The 25717-nt window shown below is 46.1% G+C and overlaps 1 protein-coding gene and 1 long non-coding RNA gene across 2 annotated transcripts; both read right to left on the bottom strand.

Moving 5' to 3' along the window:
* Positions 1-401: 401 nt before the first annotated feature.
* Positions 402-9279, bottom strand: LOC130848738 (pregnancy-associated glycoprotein 2-like). Its single transcript, XM_057727144.1, has 9 exons — positions 9227-9279; positions 7976-8126; positions 6874-6991; positions 6650-6768; positions 5252-5445; positions 4213-4329; positions 2241-2382; positions 2057-2155; positions 402-554 (listed from the first exon to the last, which is right to left on the bottom strand). The coding sequence occupies exons 1-9, from the start codon at positions 9277-9279 to the stop codon at positions 402-404; spliced, it is 1146 nt and encodes a 381-aa protein (XP_057583127.1).
* Positions 9280-14787: 5508 nt separating this feature from the next.
* Positions 14788-22411, bottom strand: LOC130849808 (uncharacterized). Its single transcript, XR_009052795.1, has 3 exons — positions 22115-22411; positions 21944-22031; positions 14788-15687 (listed from the first exon to the last, which is right to left on the bottom strand). It is a non-coding gene; the product is annotated as an uncharacterized LOC130849808 (long non-coding RNA).
* Positions 22412-25717: the final 3306 nt, after the last annotated feature.

Genomic DNA, 25717 nt, shown 5'->3' with positions numbered 1-25717 from the left:
AGAGAAGGAAAAGAGTTAGAGAGAGATAAAGTGAGCAGAAGGCTTTTGATTTCCTGGGTCCAGTGACTGAGATGCGTGGAATTGCTCTGGTTCCTGTGTCCTGTAACCCCACTATCCTTCCATTAATTCCCCTCTTGAAGCCATTTGGAGTTAGTCTCCTATCTCTTGTGGTTCAGACAAGTTTGTAGATCCTACCGGATTATGAAACACCACCCCAACACAAAGAGAGTCACTCATTCGTGTTTGCATCATTGGGAATGGAATCCTTTATTCTTTATTGACAATAGAGCTTTGCAGAGCACCAAACACAGTCTACCACCATCCCTGGGAGGGAGTGCACTATGTGAGAGTGAATATGTGGTTGGAATGGGCCTGATTGATTCTTGAAGCAACCCCAGGATTTACACTGCGGGAGCTAGGCCAACCATCCTCTTTCTCCTATCATACACAGACAAGTACATCCTCAAGAAGGCATCACCCAGGACCCAGGTCTCCAAATGGTTCCAGGTCTCTGTGCCCCCTCGAAACCGGCTGACACAGGTGTTATAAGGACTCTGGGGAAGACAGAAATACACCCCAGTCAGACTCATCCCTTAACTACCAACCCCATAGCATCCATAGCTGGTGCTTTCTCAGTTTTATTTCCCTCCTTTAGTAAGTACCAATTTACTCTCTCAGCAGCTGCGGAAGTGGAGTGCCCTTCCAAAAACAAGAACAGCCAGGACATGTGGCTGCTGTGAGGTAGGTGGGTGGGTGAGGGAAGGTTTGGAGTTTTGGATTAGCAGATGCATTCTACTATATAGAGAGTGGATAAACAATAAGATCCTACTGTATAGACAGTATTCAAAATCCTGTGACAAACTGTAATGGAAAAGAATAGAATAAAGTATATATGTATACATGTATATATATACACACACATATATGTTCAAATGAGTCACTTTGATGCACAGCAGGTATTAACACAGCATTGTAAATCATGTATATTTCAATACAATAAAAAAAAAAGATAAAAGGACAAGAATGGCCCATAATTCCCCGGTTATTTCCTTCTGACCCATGCTCACTGTTTCCTCTGCAGGAAATGCCTTCTCTTCTCTCTATCCCCCTCAACAAGGTGTTCTCCAGGCTGTGCTCAGCCCATCTAGGAAGACTTCCACGAACCACACTCAGCCTCCCTGGCCACTCCAGGTTGGGTTCTTTGACTTACCCTCGTGCTCACCTTGTGTGTAGCCCTCACCACCCCCATTCTGGACCTGGTACCACTTGGCAGAGCTGCTGAAGGTGCTATTTGCACAGACTCCAGTGTAGATTTGCCTCAACCCAAGCAGGTCTCCTCATGCCTCCATGAGGCTGGGGGTTTCATATTACTGAAATTCCCTGTCTTCCTCAAAGCCTTCTTTGAGCCCCTCAGCCTCCTCTAAATTCCTATAGGGAGCTGACATTAAGCCTCAATCTTGTTCCTGGGCTGTGCAGTCACTGTGCACCCTTTACTCATGTAGCATCCAAATTCCCCAACCAGACTTCTGGTAGCCCAGCTCAACGAGGCGGAACTGAGGCTTAGCAAGCTGGAATTGTAGCTGAGGATTAGGACAACCAAGTAACTGGTCATCTAACCAGGACTCTTTCCAGATGGAAGGGAGAATGTTAAAGATGATGGTGCAAAAACACACTGAGACTGTCCCCAGACAACGCCACTGGTCACTTGGCCTATTTCAGGGATTGCTAGAGAGCACATTCTGTGATCAGCCATCTGAGAGATCTGGTGGAACTGAATCTCTTTGAGGGCAGAGGCGCTTAGTGTTCCCCTCTCCTTGTGCCTCGCACCATGCTGGCATGGGGTGGTGTCTCCACTTATTCCAGGATGATGGATGTCCTAGACTATCCACTACTCTCAAGTGGTTGGTTTTGTGGGAGGTGCTGGCACAGCCACTTGGGCTTAGCAGCATCTGCAGTGGTGTGGGTTGGCCTGCAGAGGGCCCCCTCCTCCCAGCTGAAGCCCAGGGTTCCTGCAAGGGACAGATTTGAAAACCAGCCCCCAAGGTTGCCTCCTCACCTTCCAGATGTAGGCTACAGGGGGCACTGTGTATTCATTGCCATTGATGGTGAAGATGATAGAAGGCAGACTCCTGATGTTACTACATGGAACCTGATACTGTTAGAGAAATAGGTGAGAGTTTGGCCAGATGATCCCTGGAGTGTGGAGAGCCCTAGGATGACCCTGTGGTATGTCCCTTCACCTCTTCACCAAAAGCCTTGGCATTGATGAGCTTCTGAATGCCGGTGACCAGTCTAGTTGGGCCAGCCAGCCACGTAGTCCCAGTATTCAGAATGGCCTCACATTGATGGAAACAGCCAACCATCCACCCATTCATGGTGATGCTGAAAGAGAGTGGGACAAATTGGGTACCAGGATCACACTGAAGTCTCCCCCAACTCCCCCAACGACTGCCCACCTCCCTGACTGTCTCCAGAACAGCCCTTCAGCTCATGCCCTGACTCTGTTTCCATTTGCTCTGGTCACATAAACTTTTTTGACTTCTGTTGATTTCTTGAATGTACCAGGCTCTTTTGAGCCTCAGGGCCTTGGCATGTGCTGGTTGCCCTTCCTAGAAGACCCTTATCTCCCTTGTCTAACAAATTTCTCCTCATCTTCCAGTTTTTAGTTTAAACGGCCCTTTATCAGGGAAATCTTCCCCCCAGACTAGGTCAGGCTCCTGTCCTGGTCGCTGTCTCTGAAGATTCATCCTAATATATATCACATACCAAAGTGGTAATTCATTATGTGTGTGACTCATTTCATTTACATCTGCCTCACTAGATGTAAGGGCAAGTTGTATCCCCAGTGCCGCCCTCAACTGGGCTGCACACAATGGATGCAAAACATATCCTTGCTGAGTGAGTAAATGAATGAATGAATGCATGAATATATAAGTGAGTGAGTCAAAAAATGCATGAGGAATAACCAGAGACCTGTGTCTGGTGTCTGACCAGCAATGGGTCAACCCACATAGTGAAGATGAGTTTCTTTAGGTCAGCAGGTGCTCAGAGTGGTGGGGGGGGAGACACAGGCTACCTTGTGAGAAATTGTTTCCCAGCATGGCACCCAACCTGGCTTAGAGAGCAAGGTCCATTGCCAGGCGATGCCCGAGGAAGCCCAGGGGCCTCCAAAGGACCCATAAGCTTCTGTCTGAGGGTATCACACAAAATCCCATCAGTTATTGCCCCTTGTTCTCAGGCCACTCCTGGATCCCAGCTTCCTGATTCTGTCACAGCCTCTGCCCCACTGTGTTCCCAGGTTGTGAAGGTGAATTGCAATTGGTAGGGGGAGTGGCTCTTTGTATGAGTTTCTTTCAGTTATCAAGAATGCAGCCAACGCCCCTCCAGTGCTGGTAAGCTTCTCCCTATGGAGACTGTTTTTTCCAGTTTGTATAGGATTTCCCCTGTTTTTTTTGTTTTAATAAATTTATTTATTTAATTATTTATTTTATTGGCTGTGTTGGGTCTTCATTGCTGCACATGGGCTTTCTCTAGTTGCGGCGAGTGGGGGCTACTCTTCCTTGTGGTTTGTGGACTTCTCATTGTGGTGGCCTCCCTTGTTGCAGAGCACAGGCTCCAGGCACGTGGGCTTCAGTAGTTGCAGCACATGGGCTCAATAGTTGTGGCTCACGGGCTTAGTTGCTCCGTGGCATGTGGTATCTTCCTGGGACAGGGATCGAACCTGTGTCCCCTGCATTGGCAGGTGGATTCTTACCCACTGTGCCACCTAGGAAGTCTGGATTTCCTCTGTTTTTAAACAGCATTTTTGTGTACTAAGAACTCCCTTGGTCCTGGGTAGCCCTGGACAGTTGGTCATCTTATCTCAACCCTGTTCAGGCTGGTGAAATTCTCCCTGATCCATTCTTCACTGTACTTAGGGTCAACAAATCCTGCCATCTGCCTCACAGCCCAGCGGGTGCAGCCCTCCTGGTCTTTACACACCTCTCAGGACCATGTTCAGGACCCTCATCAGGGCCCTGGTCAGGACCTGAGGTGATTCTGAGCCCATGGGTTGTGTGTCTATCTGTGTGTTTATGTGTTTGTTTGGATGTGTGTCTGCATGTGTCTCTGAGTGTGTCTGTATGTCTGATTGTGTGTTTGTGTGTGCCTGCATGTGTCCGTGTGTACCTGTGGGAGAATCACTAGGGGTGACCATCAGAGGGAAAGGCTTACCGGTTCATGGCTATCTGCCAGAAGCGGGTTCGGGACACTGGTATCCACTTGAGACTTCCTTTGTGGTAGCGGTGGTCCACCCCACCAAACATCACCACGCTGCCATTCTCCTTCCTGCTTAGGAGAGAAGGATGAGGGAGGAATCCTTCTCAGAGAATAACACCACTCACTGTCTGAGGGCTGTGGTTTTCCACCCATCAGATGCACTACTATTGTCCCCATTTTACAAATGCGGAAACTGAAGCACACAGAGATTGAGTATCCGATCATGGTTGGTCACAGACTAATGAGTGGCACAGAAGAGGTTTGAAGCTGGGCAGCCTGGCTGAGCCCTGACCACCCACCCTTCTGAAGAGGGCCTGGTCCCCTCAAGCAACCAGTTGCTCAGAAATACCCTCTGAAAACACCATGTTGTTGGGATATGGCTTCCTCCATGCGTAGCCTGTCATTTTTCAGAAAAGCCAAGGCCGGAAGACATGAAAGCCATGGGTTCAGGTGCACCCAATGTTGGCTTCATGGGCCTGTGACCAGCGCCATCCATGGGGACTCACGCTCAGTAGGGCCCCACACCTCTGCTATACTCATCTTCAAATCCCTAATACTTTTGGAACAGGAGGTCCCAGATGTTCCTTTTGCATTGGTTCCTCCCAATTGTGCAGCTGGTCCTGGGCTGCTGATAAAATGTTAGTGGGGTTGAAAATATTCCTACCATCCATCTCCTTCCTTCCATGTCAAATCCATCAGCAAATCCTGCTGCCTTTCCCTCCAGCCTTCAGCCTGATACCTTCCATTGCTCTCACTCTTCCTCCAGCTTCCCTGGACAAAGCAGCTGTCCTTGAGACCATGGGCCTGGTTGAGGCCCAATAAAATTTAAGTTAGAGAAACCATTGGCAGAGACAGAGTTGCCCTTTGGGCATGAGTTATGCTGGCCTAAACAGCCTCTCAGGAAAATTCTGGCTCAGGAGATCTATAAATTTTCATGCATCTGAAATCATCTTACAGCTGATTTAAAGAGAGGGCTTGCCCAGATCAGACTTACTTGCTCAAGTAGAAAGCAAAGATAGGCTCTGAAATGACGCCTTGTTTCTTCAGGTTGTCAAAAACAGGGATGTAATTTTTGGGACCAAACCTGGGATGGCCCAAGCCCAGGACTCCATCAAATATTACATGATCAAACCCACTCTGTGTCTCAGTCAGGACAAATGGCTGGTCAATGTCGACAAGTTTCATGATCTGTAGGGAGGGAGAGTGATCTCACATAAATATTTCAGAAGTGGGGTTGGGACTTGGCTGGGCTGCAGATGCCATTAGCATCTCAGAGAAGACATGAGGCCTAGCTGTGCCCTGGGTGCACTTCAGATGGTTATACCAAGCTGGGACAGGAACTTGGGGTCCACTTGTGTGGGGCTATGGACTGTAACCAACACCTGCTCCTCCTGTGCAAACCATCTAAGGGGGGCAAATTGGCCTCATGTCTTCTATACAGGTGGGGAAACATAGATTCAAGACAGGAGCAAATGGTCCCCACGTGAGGATAAAATGAGTAGAGAGCAGGATAGTCTTCTCTTTGGCATCACTCTGATCAGATGACAGAAATGGACTGAATTCATTGCAATGCATTGTGGATTCTGCATCTGCCCAGGAAAACAAAGTCCTTTATACAATGCTGGTGCCAGGGTTCTTATGAAAACTCTGCCTGGGAAATTGCTTTTGGAGTTTTTGTGTGTTAGAGACAGAGAGAGAGTGAGAGTACCTAGGCCCTTATGGGATGTAGGCCATAGATTTTATTGGGCTCTCAAAGGCCTGCTAGATTGAAAAACCATTTATCACACCCTTCCCATATCTGTGGCCCCTGCTTTCTCTGCCCACATGTTTGAAGCCTTCGGCTAACCCCAGGGCCCCAACACCAGAAATATCTTCTCCCCAAATACCTCACACATACATGAATCCTGAGGGGCGAGCCCAGCTCCACCACTTATTAAATACCTGATACTTCCAAGGCCCTGGCTCTCTGCCCCTCATTTTCCTTCTCTTTATAATGGAGCTAATCAGAGTACTCGCTGTGTGGGGTTGTTGCAGGATTAAACATGTTATTACCATGAAAATGCCCAACACAGTCTGATAATAGAAAAGGGGGTGCTTTTTCCCCTTTATTCATGCTCCCAGCAAAATTAACCTTGAGCTGCTCATGAGCTAATGAGCTGAAAATCCACACCCCAAGCCACTCTCTGGATTTGCCATTTGGGAGTCTGTGTGTCAGCTTGGCACTGTATCCTCAGAGACATGCACTGTGAGGAGGTCAACATGCTACTAGGGGACCTTGAGAAAGAAAGGCCCATCCCAGTTGGTCCTGCATCTGCTTGGTAAGCAGTGGTTTCTCCCAGGACCAGCCCTGACACAGCTTTGAGTTTCCAGAAGCTGCATCAGGCCTGATTACCCGAATGGTGTCATAGGCAAGAACTCCAGCAATCCTCCCAGTGCTGTATTTGATGTTGATGGACAGGCTTGTGAGCCGGATGGTGGTGGACAGCTGAGGGTTGAAGAGATTGTGTCTACCTGCAGACATAAGTGATGAGTGTCCCTCAGGTGCCAAGGATGGAGTAAAGCGGGGGGAGGGGAGTATAAGTTGAACGGGTGTTTGGGGGTGGGTCAGGTACTCACGGCAGGAAGTCCTGGAGCAGTTAATGGAAGGAATCCACGTGCAAGATAAGGCAGTGTCAAAGAGGACCTTGAACTCCTGAGGGGGTGTTCCAATGGTGATGTTGCCAACATAGCATACCTGTGAGCGGCAGAGATGAATGATTAGGGAAGGCCTGGCTGCCCTGGCCACTCTTGATTCCCAGAATGCTGCCTTCCTTGTGTTCTCCCATGTCTCCTGAAATCACTTTCAAACTGCCACGCCTCACAGCCTCTGCTGACAGTGGTGTCTTCATTTAATTTATTTCTTTTCTTTCTTTTTTTTTTTTTTTTGGCCATTTGCAATCTCAGTTAACTGACCAGTAATTGAACCCATCTCAATGCAGTATTACAGCCGAGTCTGAACCACAGGACATACTTGGAAGCCCTGGTGCCTTCATTTGAGAAGCTCTCCAGTCTCTCCTTCGAGGCCCAGCTTGAGTGTTTCCTTCTCTATGTTGCCCTCCTAGGTTACTGCAGGCCTGTTCCTTTAAACTCAGACCATGTCCTATTAACACCACACATTTGGCCCTTTTATTGGACCTGTATTTACTCTTTGCCTATTAATCAGGCTGGCCTATGCACTCTTGCAGGAGAGATAAGACCTTTTTTTTAAAATCAATAACAATAACCAGAGAGTCAGATTTTTATGGTGTCACAGGCCATAGGGCTTAGTACCATTTTTCTGCTGGCCTTGGGCCTGTGCAGGCTGACCTTCCTCTGCCTGTGGTTTCAAACTTGATGTGCAGTTTGCTTTATCTTTTGATCAGACATGGCTCACCTTTCACTTGTAACTCCATGGCTCACTTAGTTCAGAAAGAACAACTTCCCTCACACTAGTGAGATATCTTTCACACAAAAATGGATGTTTACCTGCCCCCTGGTCATTGCTGGGCCCAGTCACCACAAACCAAGAGCTGAGGGTGGGAGTGCTTTCTCCTCTGGGAGTGGAAACCCTGTTCCCCAGTGTTTCTGCTTCCTGCAGGAGCCCAGCACCAACACCCTGCCTGGTACCTCCTGGTCAATTCCAGTGCTAGGCCAGAGCTACAGGGGGTGCTGTGGAGCACCATCCCCCCAACACACTCACATCCAGGATTTTCCTCAGGGGTTGAAGAGAAATAAGGGGATCATCAGTGGCATTCTGGGATGTGTCATCAGTGTTCTCCTCGAGGAAATTTGTCAGCAGGTTTTCTTTCCTGAGGGTTTCTCGCATGGTCTCCATCTTGGTTAGAGGGATTCTTTCACCAAACATTGAGAAAAGGAAACAAAGAAGGGGTAGTTATCAGCTGGCCATGTTATTATATGACTGTCAAACCTTACATTGTGATGATGCTGTGTATCTATCCAGCATTTTTATGAGTTTGATGCTATTATCAGAATATCATGCAAAGACCTAGGCAAAGACTTTGGTTTGAATACTGGTTCTGTTGTGTAATCTTGGGTGAACCATATGACTCTTTGGAGTCTCAATATCCTCATTGGTAAGAAGGTGGAATATAATAACCACCATCCCCCATGTAGAATGTTGTGGGTATTAAGAGAGATGATGGATATAATGTACCTGATATGTAGGAGGTTTCAACAAAGATAGACATTACCATTGCTATGGCCATCCCACTGTGTCTTTTTCAAAGAAGCACTGGGAAGTAGGTAGAAGGCAGATCAATATCATCTTTTAAATGAGAGGAATTTGAAATGCAGGGAGATTGTGACTTAGCTGTGGTCACACTGCTTGTTAGAGGTAAAAGAGCTTAGATGTAGCCTTCCTGATATTTCTCCAGGGCTCAAGCAAAAAAGAGTGATAAGAGAGGAAGCCAGGAGATGGGGAATGAATTAGAAGAATTAAAAGGCTAAAGAAGCAAGGAAGAGTCAAAACAGAAAAGAAACAACAAAGAAACAAAAATTCAGAGAGTTTCACATGCACAGGGACATCCAATATGATTGAAGATATAAAAGAGAGAGAGAAAGATATGAAGAGACAGACACATTCACACTGGAATGGAGAGACAGCAGAGAGTAGATACAAAAGCAAGTACAGGAGAAATGCTATTCCATAGGATGTAACTTACTGTTGCAGGGTGGATGCACTGAACCATTTCAAGGAGTGCCATTTTCACATAGGTCATGAAGTGACTGGCAACCTCAGAGTTGTGTAACACTGCAGGCTGACCCCAAAACACTTGTTTCCTTGGGAAGGTACTCATCAATAAGTGTGAGCTGAATTTTCAGCCTTTAAGGGAATGATTATATTTCCTTCTAACCCTGATGGGTGGAAAAATAAGGGGAAAAGAAAAACCCAAGAAACAGAAATGATGCCACTTACAGTCCCTGTACTTACATGACTACGCACTCTGAGAGGGCCACCAGCCAGAGGATCCCAAGCCACCTCATGCTTCTAACCTGGACCAAGTACTCAAGACAGAGTGAGTTCAAAGCATGCCATGGTGTCCAAGAGCTCCTAGTTATATATGCTCAGACCTGCCCAGAGAGTCCCCTTTAGGCCACTAATGGATCAGATAAGAAGTATGAACCCCTTGATAAAATTTTTACCTCGATCAATATCTGTGGGGAGTGGACTTTGAAAATTCTCTGAATACAGAGATTTCTACTGTAATGTCTTCCTTGGGGCTTGGCTACAGAACCAAAACTGAGCCCTTCGGACTAACTAAGAAGGGAGAGACTCTTGCCAACTTGAATACAAAACACTGCTACTAACATGATAAAAATAAATGCTAGGGGCCATGTTTGACATTCGTGATCTCATGTGGTCTTCCAAACTTCTTCATGAGATGTACATTGCAGTGCTCAGTTGAGGAGGAGATTGCAAGGAGGAATAGTGTTCAAATGGCAAAGTGTAGACATTAGCAGCAGCCTAGTGACATACAAGTGAATGGCTTTAGGTAGTGGGACAGATGCACAGACCAGGGACACTTATGATGCCACTCTGCATCAAAAATCTAGGCTAGAGTAGTACCACAATTGCAGAGTTTCACTATGGGAAGAAACATGATGCATGCATCCCCAAGGTACTTCATATCATCCAACACACATAAACGGAGCACCCTGTGTGCTGGGGTCTGGGTTAGATGCTGGAAAGTCAGAGTCGAGTGACACCCAGGGGGCTCCTTGTATACAGGGAGCTAGCAGTCTAGGGACGTCCTCACAAACTCATGGGGCAGGTGGCAAGAGAAAGAAATGGAAGGGCTCGGCATGCAACATGGACATGGGGCAGACAGCATCTGCACTGCTAGTGGGGATGTCCTCTCTTTAGCTCTAACCAGCAGCTACAATGCTGGAAAGCAGCCTGGTTGGCCTTACTTTCAAGTGAAGCCAGAAGTCAGGATACTTATGTAAAATCCCCTGATTTTAAAGATTAGCAAATAATTATTGTTCTTCTTCACAAAATAAATGTAAGTCAAAACTGAAACACCTGTCTGCTGGATGCAGGCTGTGCAGGTTTTTATTTTTCCCCTAGAGGTGGGAGTAGAGAGTGGAGAGAAAGAGGGTTGAACTAGTGTTCGTCAAGTGGATAAGAGACTGAATGCATTTTAACCACGTTAATTTTCCTTCCATTTGTAAAGAAAGATCACCAGGGACCTATCCACCAATAAATTTAGCAATACCCAGTTGGTATGTTGACTTAAAAAATATAATCACAAGGTGAGAGTTCTGAGTTAAGTTTTATTTGGGGTCAAATGAGGACTGTACTCTGGGAGACAGCATCTCAGATAACTCTAAGAAACTGCTCCTTGGAGGCGAGTGGAGGAGCCAGGATATATAGGGGTTGTGCAACAAAGGACAGGTAGTCAGGAATGTCCATTAAAGGAAACTAGGTATCTCATGTTAAGGAACTTAGCACTTTTCCATATATGGGAAGATGCAAGCTTTGGGCTCACTGAAATCATTCCCTTGCTATGCACTTTAGCTAGCTGGGGCCTTCATTTTCACATCCTGAGTTTCCTCAGGGCTCACCACCGGCAGTGATTTGCAGTCTGATGGCAGGTATTCTTTTCAGTGAGGGCTACAATCCTTGATGACTGTGACATCCCTTGCTTATTGATATGATGGAATATTCCATTTATAAATATTATATTCATCACTATGCATCTGATATAATTCCCCATTAGGATCCATATCATCAACCATTTTTTTCTACCAAAGCAAACATACAAAGGATCCATTTCTAGCTTCTTATCAATCAAAGAAGTCAGATAAGACCACTCAGAGCTTCTGCTCAGCCTGAGATGAACAGGCTCCTTGTTAAACTCTGATTCTAGCCAAAGTAGAGACATTGGAGTTTTAAGGCTCCTTTCAAGATTACCAGGGCCTGGGTGTTCCTGGGTGAGATATATCCAAGCCTGACCTTGGGTAGGAAAATGGGAAGCTGATCTGATCACCAGGTGGGTAATAGATGGGATGCTGCATTTTCCTACTTATTTTTGCACATTACTAAAATGCTCTTAGGGTGGTTTGATCCCTCAAGAGGGAATGTGACATGACCTAGCAAATGACAGACACAAATACCATTTATCTCAGCAATTCTACTTCTAGGGATTTATCCCAATGCTACACTGGCAAAAATGTAAAAACAGAAACAAACAAACAAACAAAAAGCAACAACAACAACAACAAACATGCACAAGCTATTCACTGCAACATTGTTTGTAAAAGGAAAGGATTAGAAACATACCTGAAGTGACCATTCATAGAGGAGTGTTGAATAAGGCTTAGGGCATCAGAACAATTGGGTTTAAAGGGGATGGGTGAGGTATGGAATGGCTCAGACCTTCAGGATATACTGTTTTGTTTTCAAAAAAGAGGGACCAGAAAAGTGCTTATACTTTGCTGTTTTTTCATACACATATATGTCTATATTCATTAAGAAAGATTGGAAGAATAAATCAAAAACTAATAAATATTATAATTTATGGGGAAGGGACAGGGATAGAAGTGAGGTTTTTCTTGCTTTATAGTTTGAATTTTCAAGCATGTAAATGTGTTACGAAATCAAAAAAATATGTAAGTAAACACATCTTTCCAAATTTAGAACTAAAACAAATGAGCCTGATTCTATCAAGTTGGTGATAAACACTCACAAAACAAAACATTACTAAAGCAGCATTAAAATGTTAATTTTGACACTACATTCAGAGTGAGATATCTTCTAATAATAAAGACAAAGAAACAAAGAAATGCACTGCTCCACCCCCACCGAAACAAAACCAAAAACCAAAAGCCAAAGAAATATGAAACTATATCCAACACCTTATTGTTGGTGATATTGCTACTGTTATGTTGAAAGTATTGTAAGTATGTGACGGGTTAAAGCAAGTAAGTAACTAACACTAATGTTGTTATGAAGCAAGACTTTCCTTGGAAGGGAGAAAGGAGGTTTAAAAACACAACCAAAAGTTTAGGTAAAACCCTGTGGTCTTAAAACTTGAATCAGGAGTGTGTTAGTACTGTTTAATTATTTTTATTTTTTGGAAAGAAAATCTGTACTTTTTGGCTTTGACCACTGAAAAACCTAGAAGCAATGACAACTTGATAAGTGACTATCCTGAGGCCTACCTTGCGGACTCTAAATACCATTTGCCACCAGAGGATCCAGAGATTCTTGAAGAGATGGCTGATTTCAGGGCTGGACCAAGAAATGCACAAGATAAGCCTGGGAATCTTAAAGGACCAGATATTTGAGCGTTTTCAAAGACCTCTGAGGGCTGGACAAAAACTTTAGGAATCTATGTGAAGAAGACAAATGTGGGACAATTTTAGTATCACATCAAATTGATTAAAACAAATTAAGTATATACAAAGCCATGACTGAAAGCTGCCTGGTGGTGCAGGGGACAAGACTCCAAGCTCTCCATGCAGGGGGCTTGAGTCTGATCCTTGGTCAGGGCACTAGATCCCACATGCCATAACTAATAGTTCACAAGCCATGTCTAAAATTCCGTCATGCCTCAACAGAAAATCCCCCATACTGCAAATTACACTCTGTGAAGCCATATAAATAAATAAATTGTTTTTAAATGCCAAAAGATATTCCATTGTATGTCTCTACCACATTTTCCTTATCCATTCAAATGTTGATGGATCTAGTTATTTATCCATCTTGTCTATTGTGAGTGATGCTGCAATGTACATGACAGGGATCTCAGACAGACAGCAGCAAGCTGTCCTGAAAAGAGATCTTCACTTCTTTCCCAGGAATTGAACCTTGGTAGGCAGAATGAAACACCAGGAATTCTAACCACTAGACTATTAAGGGCTAGAGGCTAGAAGAAAAGTAGGCCTAGCTTTTTCCCCCATTTCAAAGCAAGAATGTTTCAAGAAGGCAAAAACTGTAAAAACAGGTACAAAGTTTATTTTTAGAGACACAACACAATGAATGAGAGAGTACACACAGAAGCATTTTCTTTAAGACAAAATCAAGGCAGAAATACACACCCAGAGAGAAAGGGTATGAGTATCCTCTCTAATGAGAAGAAGCACAGTAAGTCAGAAACTAGGCAGAGATACACACCCAGGGAAGAATGCAGGTGTCCTGAAAGAGGAGTGTAGGAAAGATGTGATTTAAATTACTTATATAGGACAGCCCTCCTGGGGCTTGGTTTACCTTTGGCCAATTTTCTTAATGTTTTTCTCACAGCTTATTGGTCCTAGGACCACCCCCAAGATGAGCGTGCCACTTTTTGCTAAGGTGATCCCACTGCAGAAGACTATGGGTGCATGTCCACACTTATCATGGGGTGGTGCCCCATCCCTATTTGACCCCCAAAGACCTTCCTATGCATGGGCAGAATGGGAAGTTTTCCTTGATTTTAGGAGTGGGTACCTTCTCTCTCTACTTCAGCAGACCTCACGTTGTGCCACAAGCTTTGTCCTTGGCGTATCAGGGTGAGAACAAAGCTTAAATTTGACTCTACTTGACAAACACCAGCTGTCCAGCCCAGGGGTCCATCTATCTCCTACCTCAGCAGGGCAAATAGTCCTTTGAGAGCATGATTTTAATTTTCTGGAATAAATACCCAGAATTGAGATTGCTGGATCATATAGGAATTCTCTTTGTAACTTTTTGGAGGACTCTCCATTATGTTCTCCAACAGCTGCACCATTTTACATCTCCAACTACCATGTACAGGTTTCCACATCCTTGCCAACACTTGTTCCCTTTTGTATTTGGTATTTTTTAAGCTCTTTATTGGGGTAGACTTGCTTTGCAATGTTGTGCCAGTTTCTGCTGTACAACAAAGTGAATCAGTTGTATTTATACACATATCCCATATACCCTCCCTCCTATGACTCCTCCCCACCCTCCTAACTTATCACTCTAATTCATCACCAATCATCAAGTTAACCTCCCTGTGTTGTGCAGCAGCTTCCCACTAGCTACTTATTTTATATTTGGTGATGTATGTATGTCAATTGTCCTTTCAGTTCATTCCAGCTTTCCCTTCTCCTGCTGCCCCAAGGTGTCATGTCAATTCTTTGCATCTGCATCTTTATTCTTGCCCTGTCCATGGGTTCATCAGTACCATTATTTTTAGATTCCATACATATGTGTTAGCATACAGTATCTGTTTCTCTCTTTCTGGCTTACTTCACTCTGTTAGACAGACTATAGGTCCATCCACCTCACTACAAATAACTCAATTACATTCCTTTTTATTGGCAATATTCCATTGTATATGTACCACTTCTTCCTTATCCATTCATCAATTGATGGGCTTTTAGCTTGCTTCCAGTCCTGGCCATTGTAAATAGTGTTGCAGTGAACATTGTGGTACATGTATCTTTTGGGATTATAGTTTTCTCAGGGTATATGCCCAGTAGTGGGTATATTGCAGAAATCAGTCCGTCAAGAAACCAAGCACCACACTCAGAGGGTTGGAGAACTCAGGTTTATTAAGCCAGCAGCCCTAGATGAGCTAACACTCCAAAGTTCTGGGCCCCGAGCTCAGGGTGAGCTTACATTTATAGTGCACATGTTTACAGAGCATGGAGGTTTCCAAACAGAAACTTACAATAGCAGATGCAGTATATTCCATTTTTTAGCAAAACATCTTAAAGTTACATTCAGTTGTTAGGTCATCCTGTTTTTCTGTTTTTCTTGGCGCAGCAAGCATATTTCACAAAAGCATAACAAGCATGGAATAGTTTTTGGCTGAGTGAAAGTTTCTAGCTTTCCTCTTCAATCTCCCCTCTTGATGCCCCTTAAATCTTATAAGGCATCAACTTCTTATCTTCTAAGCCCAGGGGATGATAACCTCTTAGGGCTAGGAGACTTGTGGTGGTCCTCCTAATGGCAGTGGCCTCAGCTAGGCTAGAAACTACCCTCATGAATGAGGGTGAGAGGCAACGTAAAAGGAGACAGGTCCCAAGGAGAAGTAGGACTATTCCCACAGGCATTTTGAATCACCCTAGGTAAGAAAACCACCCCCCAAATAGTTCTCCAGGATTCCATTACCTTTGCATAGATTATAGCCAACACAACCCTTTGTGTTTAGCCTATAGAAAACATCAAGGCCAGTGGTGCAACCAATCTTTACAAGTCAGGGTGTCATCATAACCCTGACCCTCAGATGTCCCTCATTGAATTCCTCAAGCTTCCACCGTGCGTAGGTCAGTCAGCCCTGGAGTGACTGGAGCAGGGCTGAAGATCTCAGACGGGACTCGGTTGTCTCTGTAGGAAGACCCAAAGTGGCTGATTCAGATGAGCTTTGGCAGTCCAGGTCTTTCACCCATCTAGAGGTGCTGCCCTCTTCAGCTGGGTGTGGTGGATCCATGGGGTGACTCCTATAACATTAACAGCAGTAGGGGTTGCCAAGACGACTGTATGAGGGCCAGTCCAACCTGGCTGAAGTGGTTCCTTCCTCCAATCTTTTACCCATACCTCATCTCCTGGCTGTTAAGGATGAACCCAGTTGCCCATGGGAATGGGAGGCCTTTCTAAGGTTTCTCGAGTAATATGGCGGAAGACCTTTCCCAGGGCCTGGAGGTGTCGAGACATCTCCAGGTCTGCTAGTTGTTGGGGGTCTCCCTTGAGATTCCCTATCACTGGAGGAGGTCTCCTTCATAAGATTTCAATGGAAGAATAGTCTGAGGACCTCGTGTTGCATCAGGCTTGAAGCAAGGCTAGGGATAGCATGTTGATCCAAGGTAATGGGGGTCTCCTGACAGAGCTTAGCTAACATAGTCTTGAGGGTGTGATTCATGTGCTCGACTTTCCCTGAGCTTTGTGGTCTATAAGCAGTGTGGAGCTTCCATTTGACTCCCAGTGTCTTGGACAAAATCTGAACTATCTCAGACACAAAGGCTGGCCCATTGTCAGACCCTATGGAGAGAGGTAGCCCATATCTGGGGATTATGTCTCTTAGTAGGGCCTTGGCCACCTCTCGTGCCCATTCAGTGTGCATGGGGTAGGCCTCAGCCGAACCCGAGTAGGTGCAGACCAACACAAGTAAATACTTATAGCCTCAGTAAGGCTTGACTTCAGTAAAGTCCACTTCAAAATCTTCAAAGGGCAATGCCCCAACCACCTGCACCCCTGGGCTTGGGTCTTGGTCTTTGGCTGGCATTGTTTTGTGCACAAATTGTGCACCTAACACTGATCTGGTCACACAGGGTTGGGAGCTTAGGAATGAAATAGTAGCAGCTCAGTAGACTTTCTAGTACAGTTTTCCCTAAGTGAGTTGTCTCATGGTGTTGCTGTACCAGCTGGACTGCTGTAGCACTGGGGGGGAAGAGTCTTTGGTCTGGAAGCTTCCACCAGCCTTCTTTTCCTTTAGTTCCTCCCTCTCCTAAACCCCATTGATCTTCTTCTCTGGTATACCTCGAGGATGTGGGCAATTCTGGTGCCAAGAGGACCTTAGAGATCAGCGTCGGGCCCACTGTGGGACTCGGTTGGGTCACCGACTCCCTGGCTGCCTGGTCAGCCAACAGTTTTCCTTTGCTGACTGGATCAGTTCCTTTCTGGTGGCCTTTGCAATGGATGACTGCCACCTGGGAAGGCTTCCAAATTACCTCTAACAGCTGAAGGATTTCTTCTCTGTTTTTGATCCCTTTGCCCCCTGCTGTTAGTAGTCCCCTTTCTTGATAGATGGCTCCATGAACATGCAGAGCAGCAAAGGCATACCTTGAGTCTGTGCAGATGTTGACTCACTTCCCTTTGGTGTGCCTCAGCGCCTGAATGAGTGCCCACAGCTCAGCCTGTAGTGCTGACCACCACCGTGGCAAGGCCTCAGCCTTTATTATCTCATCTGTTGTTGTTATTGCCTAACCTGCTTTGTGTTGTCCTTTCTGGATGAAACTGCTTCTGTCAGTGAACAGTTCCAGTTCTGGGTTCTGGAGGGGAGTGTCCATCAGGTCTGGCCTGGTTGAGTAGATTTTATCCAGGACCTCTTCACAGTCGTGATCGAGGGTTCCTGCCTCCATAGGTAAGAAGGTGACAGGATTCAGCACCCGCATGGTCTCAAGGTGGACCCGTGGGTTTTCAAAGAGCAGTCCTTGATAGTGAGTCATTCTGGTATTGGTCAGCCATTTATGTTCCTGGCTGTTCATCAGCGTGGTAACAGCATGGGAGAGTTTTACATTTATATTCTGTCCCAGTGTAAGCTTGCCTGCTTCTCTGACCAGGACCACTGTAGTAGCTCATGCCCGGATACATGGTGGCCATCCTGTGGCCATAGGATCCAGTCATCTGGACAGATATGTGATTGGGCACTGCCATGACCCAACTGTTTGTGTGAGGATCCCCAGTGCAGTATGATTTTTCTCATGCACGAAGAGGTTAAAGTCACATGTCATATCTGGCAGCCCTAAAGCTGGAGCACTGGTTAAGAGTCTCTTTATCTCCTTGAAGGCTTTTTCTTGTTTAGGCCCCCACTCTAGGGAGTCTTTACCAGACCCTGTTGTGGCCTTGTACAATGGCTTGGCAATTTCAGAGAAACCTGGTATGCAGCTCTGGCAGAATCCAGCAGCACCGAGGAACTCATGGACCACTTTCTTGGTGCTTGGCCAACGTATCGAACTAATGGTATGCTTCCTTTCATGTCCGAGAGCCTGAGGCCCACTCAATATGACAAACCCAAGGTACTTGACCTCCTGTCTGCAGATCTGCATCTTTTTCCATGACAGCTTGTACCCTGTGGTGGAGAGTAGGACCAATAGGGCCTTGGTGCCTTTCCAGCAGTCCTCTTGGATGGGACTGGCTAGCAACAGGTCATCTGTCTACTGGAGTAGGGTGCTGTTCAAGGCTTCTCCAGGGAAGGCAGCAAGATCCACAGCCAGTGCTTCACCAAACAAGGTAGGTGAGTTTTTGAAGTCTTGTGGCAGTCGGGTCCAAGTCAGCTTTGTCTTTCTCCCTGTGTGTGGGTCTTCCCATTCAAAGGCAAACAAGGGCTGGCTGGCTGGTGATAGCCAGAAGCAAAAGAAGGCATCCTTGAGATCCAGGAAGGTGAACCAGCTCACTTGGGAGGGTAAGGGCATCAGGAGGGTGTAAGGGTTTGGGACCACTGGAAGGATGGTGATCACTGCATTGTTGATGGCACGAAGGCCCTGGATGGGGCAATAGTCATTCCCTCCAGCCTTCTTGACGGGTAACAGCGGAGTGTTCCAGGGAGACTGACACTCAATCAGAATTCTGGCATCACACAGGCATTGGATGTGGTCCCGAATTCCCAGATGTGCCTCCCGTGGTACTGGATATTGCCTCTGCCTGACAGGAGTGGTCCCTGGCCTCAGGTCCACCACGATGGGTACATGGATTTTGGCCAAACCTGGGGGCCCCTTTTCTGCGCAGACAGCAGGGAACATTTTAGTAGGCTAGTTGGATTCATTTCTTCTCTTTCTGAAGAATAGAGATTCCATTCATCTTCCCTGGGCACAATCACAGCCATTATCAGAGCTTGTTTGCTCCCTAGGGTGAGGCTTTTGGGCTTCCCAGGGAAAAAGGGGATCTGTGCCCCAACCTTTATCAGCATGTCTCTGCCCAGCAAAGGAATGGGGCACTCTGACAGGTACAGGAATTCATGAGTCACTAGGTGGCCTCCTAGCTGACGTGAGTGGGCTTTGCAGAATGAGTGGGTAGTCCTGTCCCCTTTGGCCCCAATGATAGTTGCTTTTCAACCTGTGAGGGGAGTCACAGGTGTGGTTACTACAGAATGTTCAGCTCCAGTATCCACCATAAAAGTCATTGATTGGCCCCCTACTTTCATGGTGACCATAGACTCCCAGGGACCTAGGATCAGGGAGCCCAGTCCTCCCTATCCCAATCCTACTCCTGCTAGGCTGATAAGGCCTTGGGCGGCTGGCTCAGGCTGTTACCTTCCTCTGCTGGGTTGACTGAACTTCTCTGATCCTTCAGCCGTCCCTCTATGATGCAGACATTCATTCTTCCAGTGTCTGGTCTCTTTGCAATAGGTGCACTGGTCATGAAGGAGTGGCCGTCTCCTCTTAGCTTCCCCTTTCTGCGGGGTAGCAGTATGCTTTACCAGACCTGGGTTCCCCAGTGCAGCAGCCAGCAGGGACACCTTCTGCTCCATGTGCTTGTCAGCCACCTTTTGGACTTCTTGGTCACGGTTCACAAACACCTTTTTTGCGACTTCCAGCAGCTGGGTGGCATTCATTCCAGCAAAGACCTCAAGCTTCTGAAATTTATGGCAGATGTCTGCATACCACTGGGCCATGAATGCCACATTGACCACGCATTGGTTTCCCTGTGATTCAGGGTCAAAAGGGGTATACACCCGGAATGCCTCACACAGTCTCTCATAGAACTCTATGGGTCATTCATCTGGTTTTTGCTGCACTTCTGTTGTCTTGGACATGTTGGTTGGTTTTCTGGCTCCTGCCCTCAGTCCTTGCAGCAGGGCTTGTCAGTATTTATCAAGGGAGTTCTTCCCATCTGGGGCATTGAAGTCCCAGTTGGATCTATCATCCAGTGCAGCCCTTAGAGCCCAGGCTGCAGGATCTACTGTACCAGCTGGTGCCAGCCCTTGGAGCCATTTCTGTGCCTCTGACAGGATCTGGCAGTGTTCCTCAGTGTTGAAAAGAGTCAGAAGGAGATGGCAGCAGTCATCACAGGTAGGTTGGTGGGTGTGAAAAATGGACTCAAGGAGGTCAATCATTGCTTGTGACTTCTCCAAATAGGACAAGGTGTGGTGTTTCCAGTTGAGAAGCTTGGTGGTGCTGAAGGGCTGTTAATAAAGAACAGGTCATCCTGGCTTGATAGAGCCATCCTCATTGACCTGGGGTGGGCCTTGGGCCTTTTGCAAGGGCATTTGCAGGGCTACAGGCTTTTGAGCTGGTTGGTTGGCCAAGAGACATCACCAAGGGTGTGAAGGGTGCCCTGGATTTGGAGGTGGTGGAGACACAGATGGCGGAGGGCTGTCTGGTAAAGGGTGAGGAGGCTGAACAGAAACTGGCAGAGCAGCTGGCATATAGGGTGGAGGCACAGGGGGCTCTTCTTTGGGGTCTGCTTGGTGAATACCCTTTGCCAGCTTTTCTTTGCTTCTCCTCGAGGCGGTTGGGCCATGAGGATCCTACACTGTCCCTGCCTATTTTCACAGAACCGAACCCAAGGAGGTAGCTGAACAGCAATTTGCAACCAGGAACCTAAGTATGAAAACTGGTCTGGGAGCCTGGGTGTTCCTGTCAGCACTCGGTACACAGCTCTAATTGTAGGAAGGTCTAGCGTACCCTCCACAGGCCATCCCACACTGAAGGTGGACCATTCTAGCTAGCACAGGGTGCAGAGCTTTCCTGAGGTCATCTTAACCCCATAGTCTCCGGAAAAACCTTCTTAAAGTTTTTCATCATACAATCCAAAACAGTCAGCTTAGAGGAACTTCCCCCCATGTTGACAAGTGTAATCTACCTATATGACCAGGCAGGAGTGTGGCGTGCATGGGAAGGGCCTTGTCTTAGGGCCTTATAACCCAGGTAGTGCTGGTTTTGCTACACCTGGGAAGCCCATTGTTCCCAGACAGCAAAAGTACATGCCTCCTTCAAGATGGCCCTGATCGTTAAATGTCTCAGGAAGACAGGGCTGTAAGGAGGTAGTCTCTTCTAATGGGGTTTGCAGAGGAATAACTTCAGGTGGGGCTCCGGAGGGGGTCTGGGGTGATTGACCCTCTTGTGGGCACTGAGCAGGCAGAGGGAGCAAGTATGTGTACTCTTCGTCTAAGTGAAGAGCCTGAAATCCTTGGGGAATCAGGGGATTATGAAGGAAAGGTGACAGAGGAAGGCAGTCTCATAATGAGAATGCCAAATTATATAAGAACATGTCAGAGTGTGCCACTCTGCATGGAGTGGTCCAGGGAACCAAGAGGGAGGGAGGTACAGATCTGTCTGGCAAATGGGGCAAGTCTTTTGGAGAAAACCTAATTTCTCAATAACTCAGCTCAAGGACTCAGCTGACAGAAAGGGAGAGTGAGCCTTAAAATTTTAAGAAAATAATCTTGGCAGAAGGCCCTAGGGCAAAAGGGCCATTTGGACATACACAATTGCTAAATCAAATCAGTAATCAATTGTCTCCCCCCACCTCTGTCTATCCCACCCTATGTTGGTGTCACAAAAACAAACAAGGGCGGGTGCCCCCTCAGAAGAGGAGAAGATTCAGGTGTCCGCCTGGCCGTGTCCCTGTGGGGAACTTAGGTGCCTCTTAGCTTTGGTGGGTGGTATGGAGTCCCTACTTGAATCTGACTCACAGGGAGGGACTGGGTCCCCCAGAGACAGACACCACCCTAAGCCATATGAGGTCACCACGGAACCACAGATTAGAGCCCACTCAGACTGCATAGCCATAAAGGCCGTGGAGCCACACAATTGCCCTGGAATGAGGACAAACCAGGGTGCTCACTCACACACACATTCACATCAGAGTTTATCACAGTGCCTCCCCCCTCCGGGAAGGTCCCTAACTGATGGGTGTCTTGCCCCTCTGGGAAGGTCCCTAACTGTTGGTCTTCTTACTGAAGATCTTAGGAGGTGACCAAGCTCCTCTTCCATCCAGAGACAGGACCTGACTGCGTTCTGTGCCCCGGGGCCTTACCTGATCCTGTGGCCATTCCTGGTGAGTTGATCCGACCCTCCACTGAGTCCGGTTGGGGCTCGGCTGTCCAGAGAGTCAGAGCACCAATCTGAAAAAGAACCCAGAATACAGTCAGGTGGTGTGCCTCCTTGTTAGTCTCAGAACTCCATCTCTCTGACTCAGCCGACCTACCGGTCCAGTGGTTGGAATCTCTTTGGGGCCTCCAGAAATGTTGCAGAAATTGCTCCTTTGAGAAGCCAAGCACCACACTCGGAGGGTTGGAGAACTCAGATTTATTAAGCTGGCAGCCCCAGACAAGCTAACGCTCCAAAGTTCTGGGCTGCAAGCTCAGGATGAGCTTTACTTTTATAGTGCACGTGTTTACAGAGCATGGGAGTATCCAAACAGAAACTTGCAAGAGCAGGTTCAGTATATTCCATTTTTTAGCAAAACATCTTAAAGTTATATTGAATTGCTAGGTCATCCTGTTTTTCTCTGAGCAGCAAGCATATTTCACAAAACCAAAACAAGCATGGACTTGTTTTTAGCTGGGTGTAATTTCTAACTTTCCTCTTCAGGTATGCTGGGTCATATGGTAGTTCTATTTTTAGTTTTTTAAGGAAACTCCATACTGTTTTCCATAGTGGCTGTACTAGTTTACATTCCAACCAACAGTGCAGAGTGTTCCCTTTTCTCTGCCCCCTCGCCAGCATTTAATGTTTCTAGATTTCTTGATGATGGACATTTTCAGTGGTGTGAGATAGTACCTCATTGTGGCTTTGACTTGCATTTCTCTAATTATTAGTGACAGTGAGCATTTTCTCATGTGTTTATTAGCCATCTGCCTGTCATCTTTGCAGAAATGCCCTTTTAGGTCTTCTGCCCACTTCTGGATTGGGTTGTTTGCTTTTTCGATGTTGAGCTGTGTGAGCTGTTTGTATATTTTGGAGATTAATCTTTTGTCTGTTGCTTCACTGGCAAATATATTCTCCCATTCTGAGGGCTGTCTTCTTGTCTTGTTCATGGTTTCATTTGCTGTGCAAAAGCTTTAAAGTTTCACTAGGTCCCATTTGTTTGCTTAATTTTTATTCCAGTGTTCTAGGAGGTGAGTCGAAAAGGATATTACTTTGATTTATGTCATACAGTGCTCTGCATATGTTTTCTTCTAAGACCTTTTGTTTTCTTCATAATGACCATGCTAATGGAAGTGAGATTGTATCTTGCTGTCATTTGGTATTAATTTTCCGGATTATATATTTGGGAGGAATTATCATTCTTCCAAATTTACAGAATAGGTAATCAATGTCCAGAAATGAACTTATTAATGTCACATCACTGGTACATATCACAGGTGGGATTTGAACCTAGGCAGGAAAACTCCAAGAGGTACATGCCTGGTGAGTATACTGCACAGTCTTCCATGTCTTAGCAAATGCGGGATCATGTTCTTTTATATTCTGTTCTTTTCTCTCAATGTCATATTGAAAAAAAAATCTCATAACACTAAATATTCTCCTACAACACAATTTTAAGGCAATTGATTTTATGATGGGCTATTTATCCTGTGGACACTTTATATTTAATGAACCTTGGGTTGTAATAGATTTTCACCTTTTAAGAGACTCTGAGGACTACATCCTTCCTTATGTATGCTTTAAGGTGCTTCTGATCACTGCTTTAGCATACACATTAGAAGCAAAATTTCTGGGACAAAGACAATACATATTTGAAGAACAAATCATTTCCAAATATATTGTACCAATTTACACTCTTTCAAGAAGAGTTCAAGATTTATCTTTCTCCTGATTTTTTTTCTACCTTTTCTTTCACTGTTGCCTATAAAACTCTGTGGTCTACAATAGGTAAAATATAAAAGCTAAGGGGTGGGTGGGAACTGTTGCTTTCAACAATAGACTTGGGGGCTTGCCTGGTGGTCCAGTGGGTAAGACACTGTTCTTCTGACGCAGGAGATGGGTTTAATCCCACATGCTTTGTGGTGGGGCAAAAAAAAAAAAAAAAAAAAAAACACTCTTGATGAAGATCAGATTTATTCTCATGTTGGTAGCACAGGCTACAAATATAGAGCCTGAGGAAGAGTGGGTTTATTAACCGGCACAGGTCCAGTTCCAGCCTTAGGCTATCTAGGGAAGCAAAGCCTGAATACTTCTGGTTGATGTTCTGTCATCAAAAATGGTGACACCATGTGTCTCCCAACATGAATGCAACAGTGTATTCTAGTGGAAGCGTCTACCAATTCATCCATTCACTTAAGCAACATGTATTTATTGAGGGCCTACAATGTGCCTGTCAATAGTACTGGGGACAGAAGATTGGAGAACACTTCCTTTGTCTGTACAATGGGGGTCATGCCCTGCAGGGGCTCATGGGGAGACAGAGAAATGGCATATGTAATTCACCACAGCTATTATTCTTACTCTTATTGGTGGTTTCTCACCAACAGAGAGACATTGTTTATGGTGCCATGTAGACCATTTGACAAAGAGTTTGACAAACTGTTCACATAGGTCATCATTAAGCCCAAAACATGATGCTTAGTTTTAAAAATATGCCAATACTGCTCTCATCTTTACCCCCTTTATCAGCTCTGCAACTGGTCCTCTTTCACTCCCCTTGAGCCCATAATAATCCAGTGTCATCTCAAAAGGGCCACACAAATGTAACCGAGGACATACAGCAGATCCACACATACATGATAACTGCAGGGATTAGGGGTGTGTTTCAGGGAGGGTATATCCCCTTGCCCTATCACAGCTTTTCCCTGGTTCCCTAAAGTGGAACCCCCTTCTATTCTGTCCTCCTACCCGAACCTCTCTTGTTTTCTTCATCTGGCCCTCCCCATTGGGGTCTGTCTCTTGATCTGTCTCCATGAACCAGTGGTGGGTTCCTAACCCAGCCAACTATCCCTGGGTTCTAGCAGAGCACATAACACCCAGCAGATGCTCAGTAAATGTGTACTGACTGAGAAGATGAGGAGGGAGTTAAAATGTCCCTTTCACTGATGATTGCCTTGCCTGAGTAAAGGCCCATACTATGCATTGGGTTGGGATGTGTTTTCCACCTTATTTATTCTTTCCTACTCTTTCTCTCATCTGGGTCACCTCTGACCCTTGCTGTGCCTAGCCTGGGCCCCTGAACTATCATCTCCAGGTCAGAAGAAGTGATACTTTCATCAAAAATGTACCAAACCATGGCAGCTGTAACCAAGTGATGTGTACATGTGTCCTTCAAGGAAGCTCAGAAAGGCTGAAAGCTTTTTGAACCCTGAGTTGCCCTTTACAAGAGTGATATCCTCCCCACAGCCTTGGAGGTAAGTGGAAGGGGCATGCTGTGTCCTGGAGGGGTGGGGCTGGTACAGTGTTCCACAAGGCCTGTCAGTTAGGAAATGGGACTGGAAAGGACTCTGTAGCTGTGGGTGGCAGAGAGTTGGTAACAGGGGTGGTGGGCCAAAAGGGTACTTTCTGAGATTTAAAGGCCTCACCTGGAAACCCCCTGGGCATAAGGCCACTGCCAATGTTCCTATGAGATAGGAATTATAGAATCTCTTTTTATTAACTCTTACCATCCCTCTGAATGATGAGGTGTTGGCATTGATGGGGCCGTCACCAACCATTCTGTGTTCTAGGACAAAACCTGCCACTTTCTTTGCAGCTGCCTCTCCAGAGCTCCAGTCCTGTGATGCTGGAGAAAAGTATCAGTCATTTTGGGCAGGGCCAAGTGATCAAGTAAAGCCAATCCTAGTACCCCATGCACCTGCCAGGATGGTTGGTTCTGGGT

This window comes from Hippopotamus amphibius, chromosome 3 (genome assembly GCF_030028045.1).
Source record: "Hippopotamus amphibius kiboko isolate mHipAmp2 chromosome 3, mHipAmp2.hap2, whole genome shotgun sequence".
In the NCBI taxonomy this organism is placed as follows: Eukaryota; Metazoa; Chordata; class Mammalia; order Artiodactyla; family Hippopotamidae; genus Hippopotamus; species Hippopotamus amphibius.
Note: the sequence above shows the minus strand (reverse complement) of the source record. Positions and strands in the feature narration are given on the sequence as shown.

Bases quoted from the DNA above. Each gene is read 5' to 3' on its own strand.
- LOC130848738 (XM_057727144.1), bottom strand. From the start codon at position 9,279: ATGAGGTGGCTTGGGATCCTCTGGCTGGTGGCCCTCTCAGAGTGCGTA. The intron at 6,769-6,873 runs GTGAGTACCTGA...TTATGTCTGCAG, and splicing joins CTGCTCCAGGACTTCCTGCC to GTAGACACAATCTCTTCAAC. The intron at 4,330-5,251 runs GTAAGTCTGATC...TTCTCTCCTAAG, and splicing joins TTTGCTTTCTACTTGAGCAA to CAGGAAGGAGAATGGCAGCG.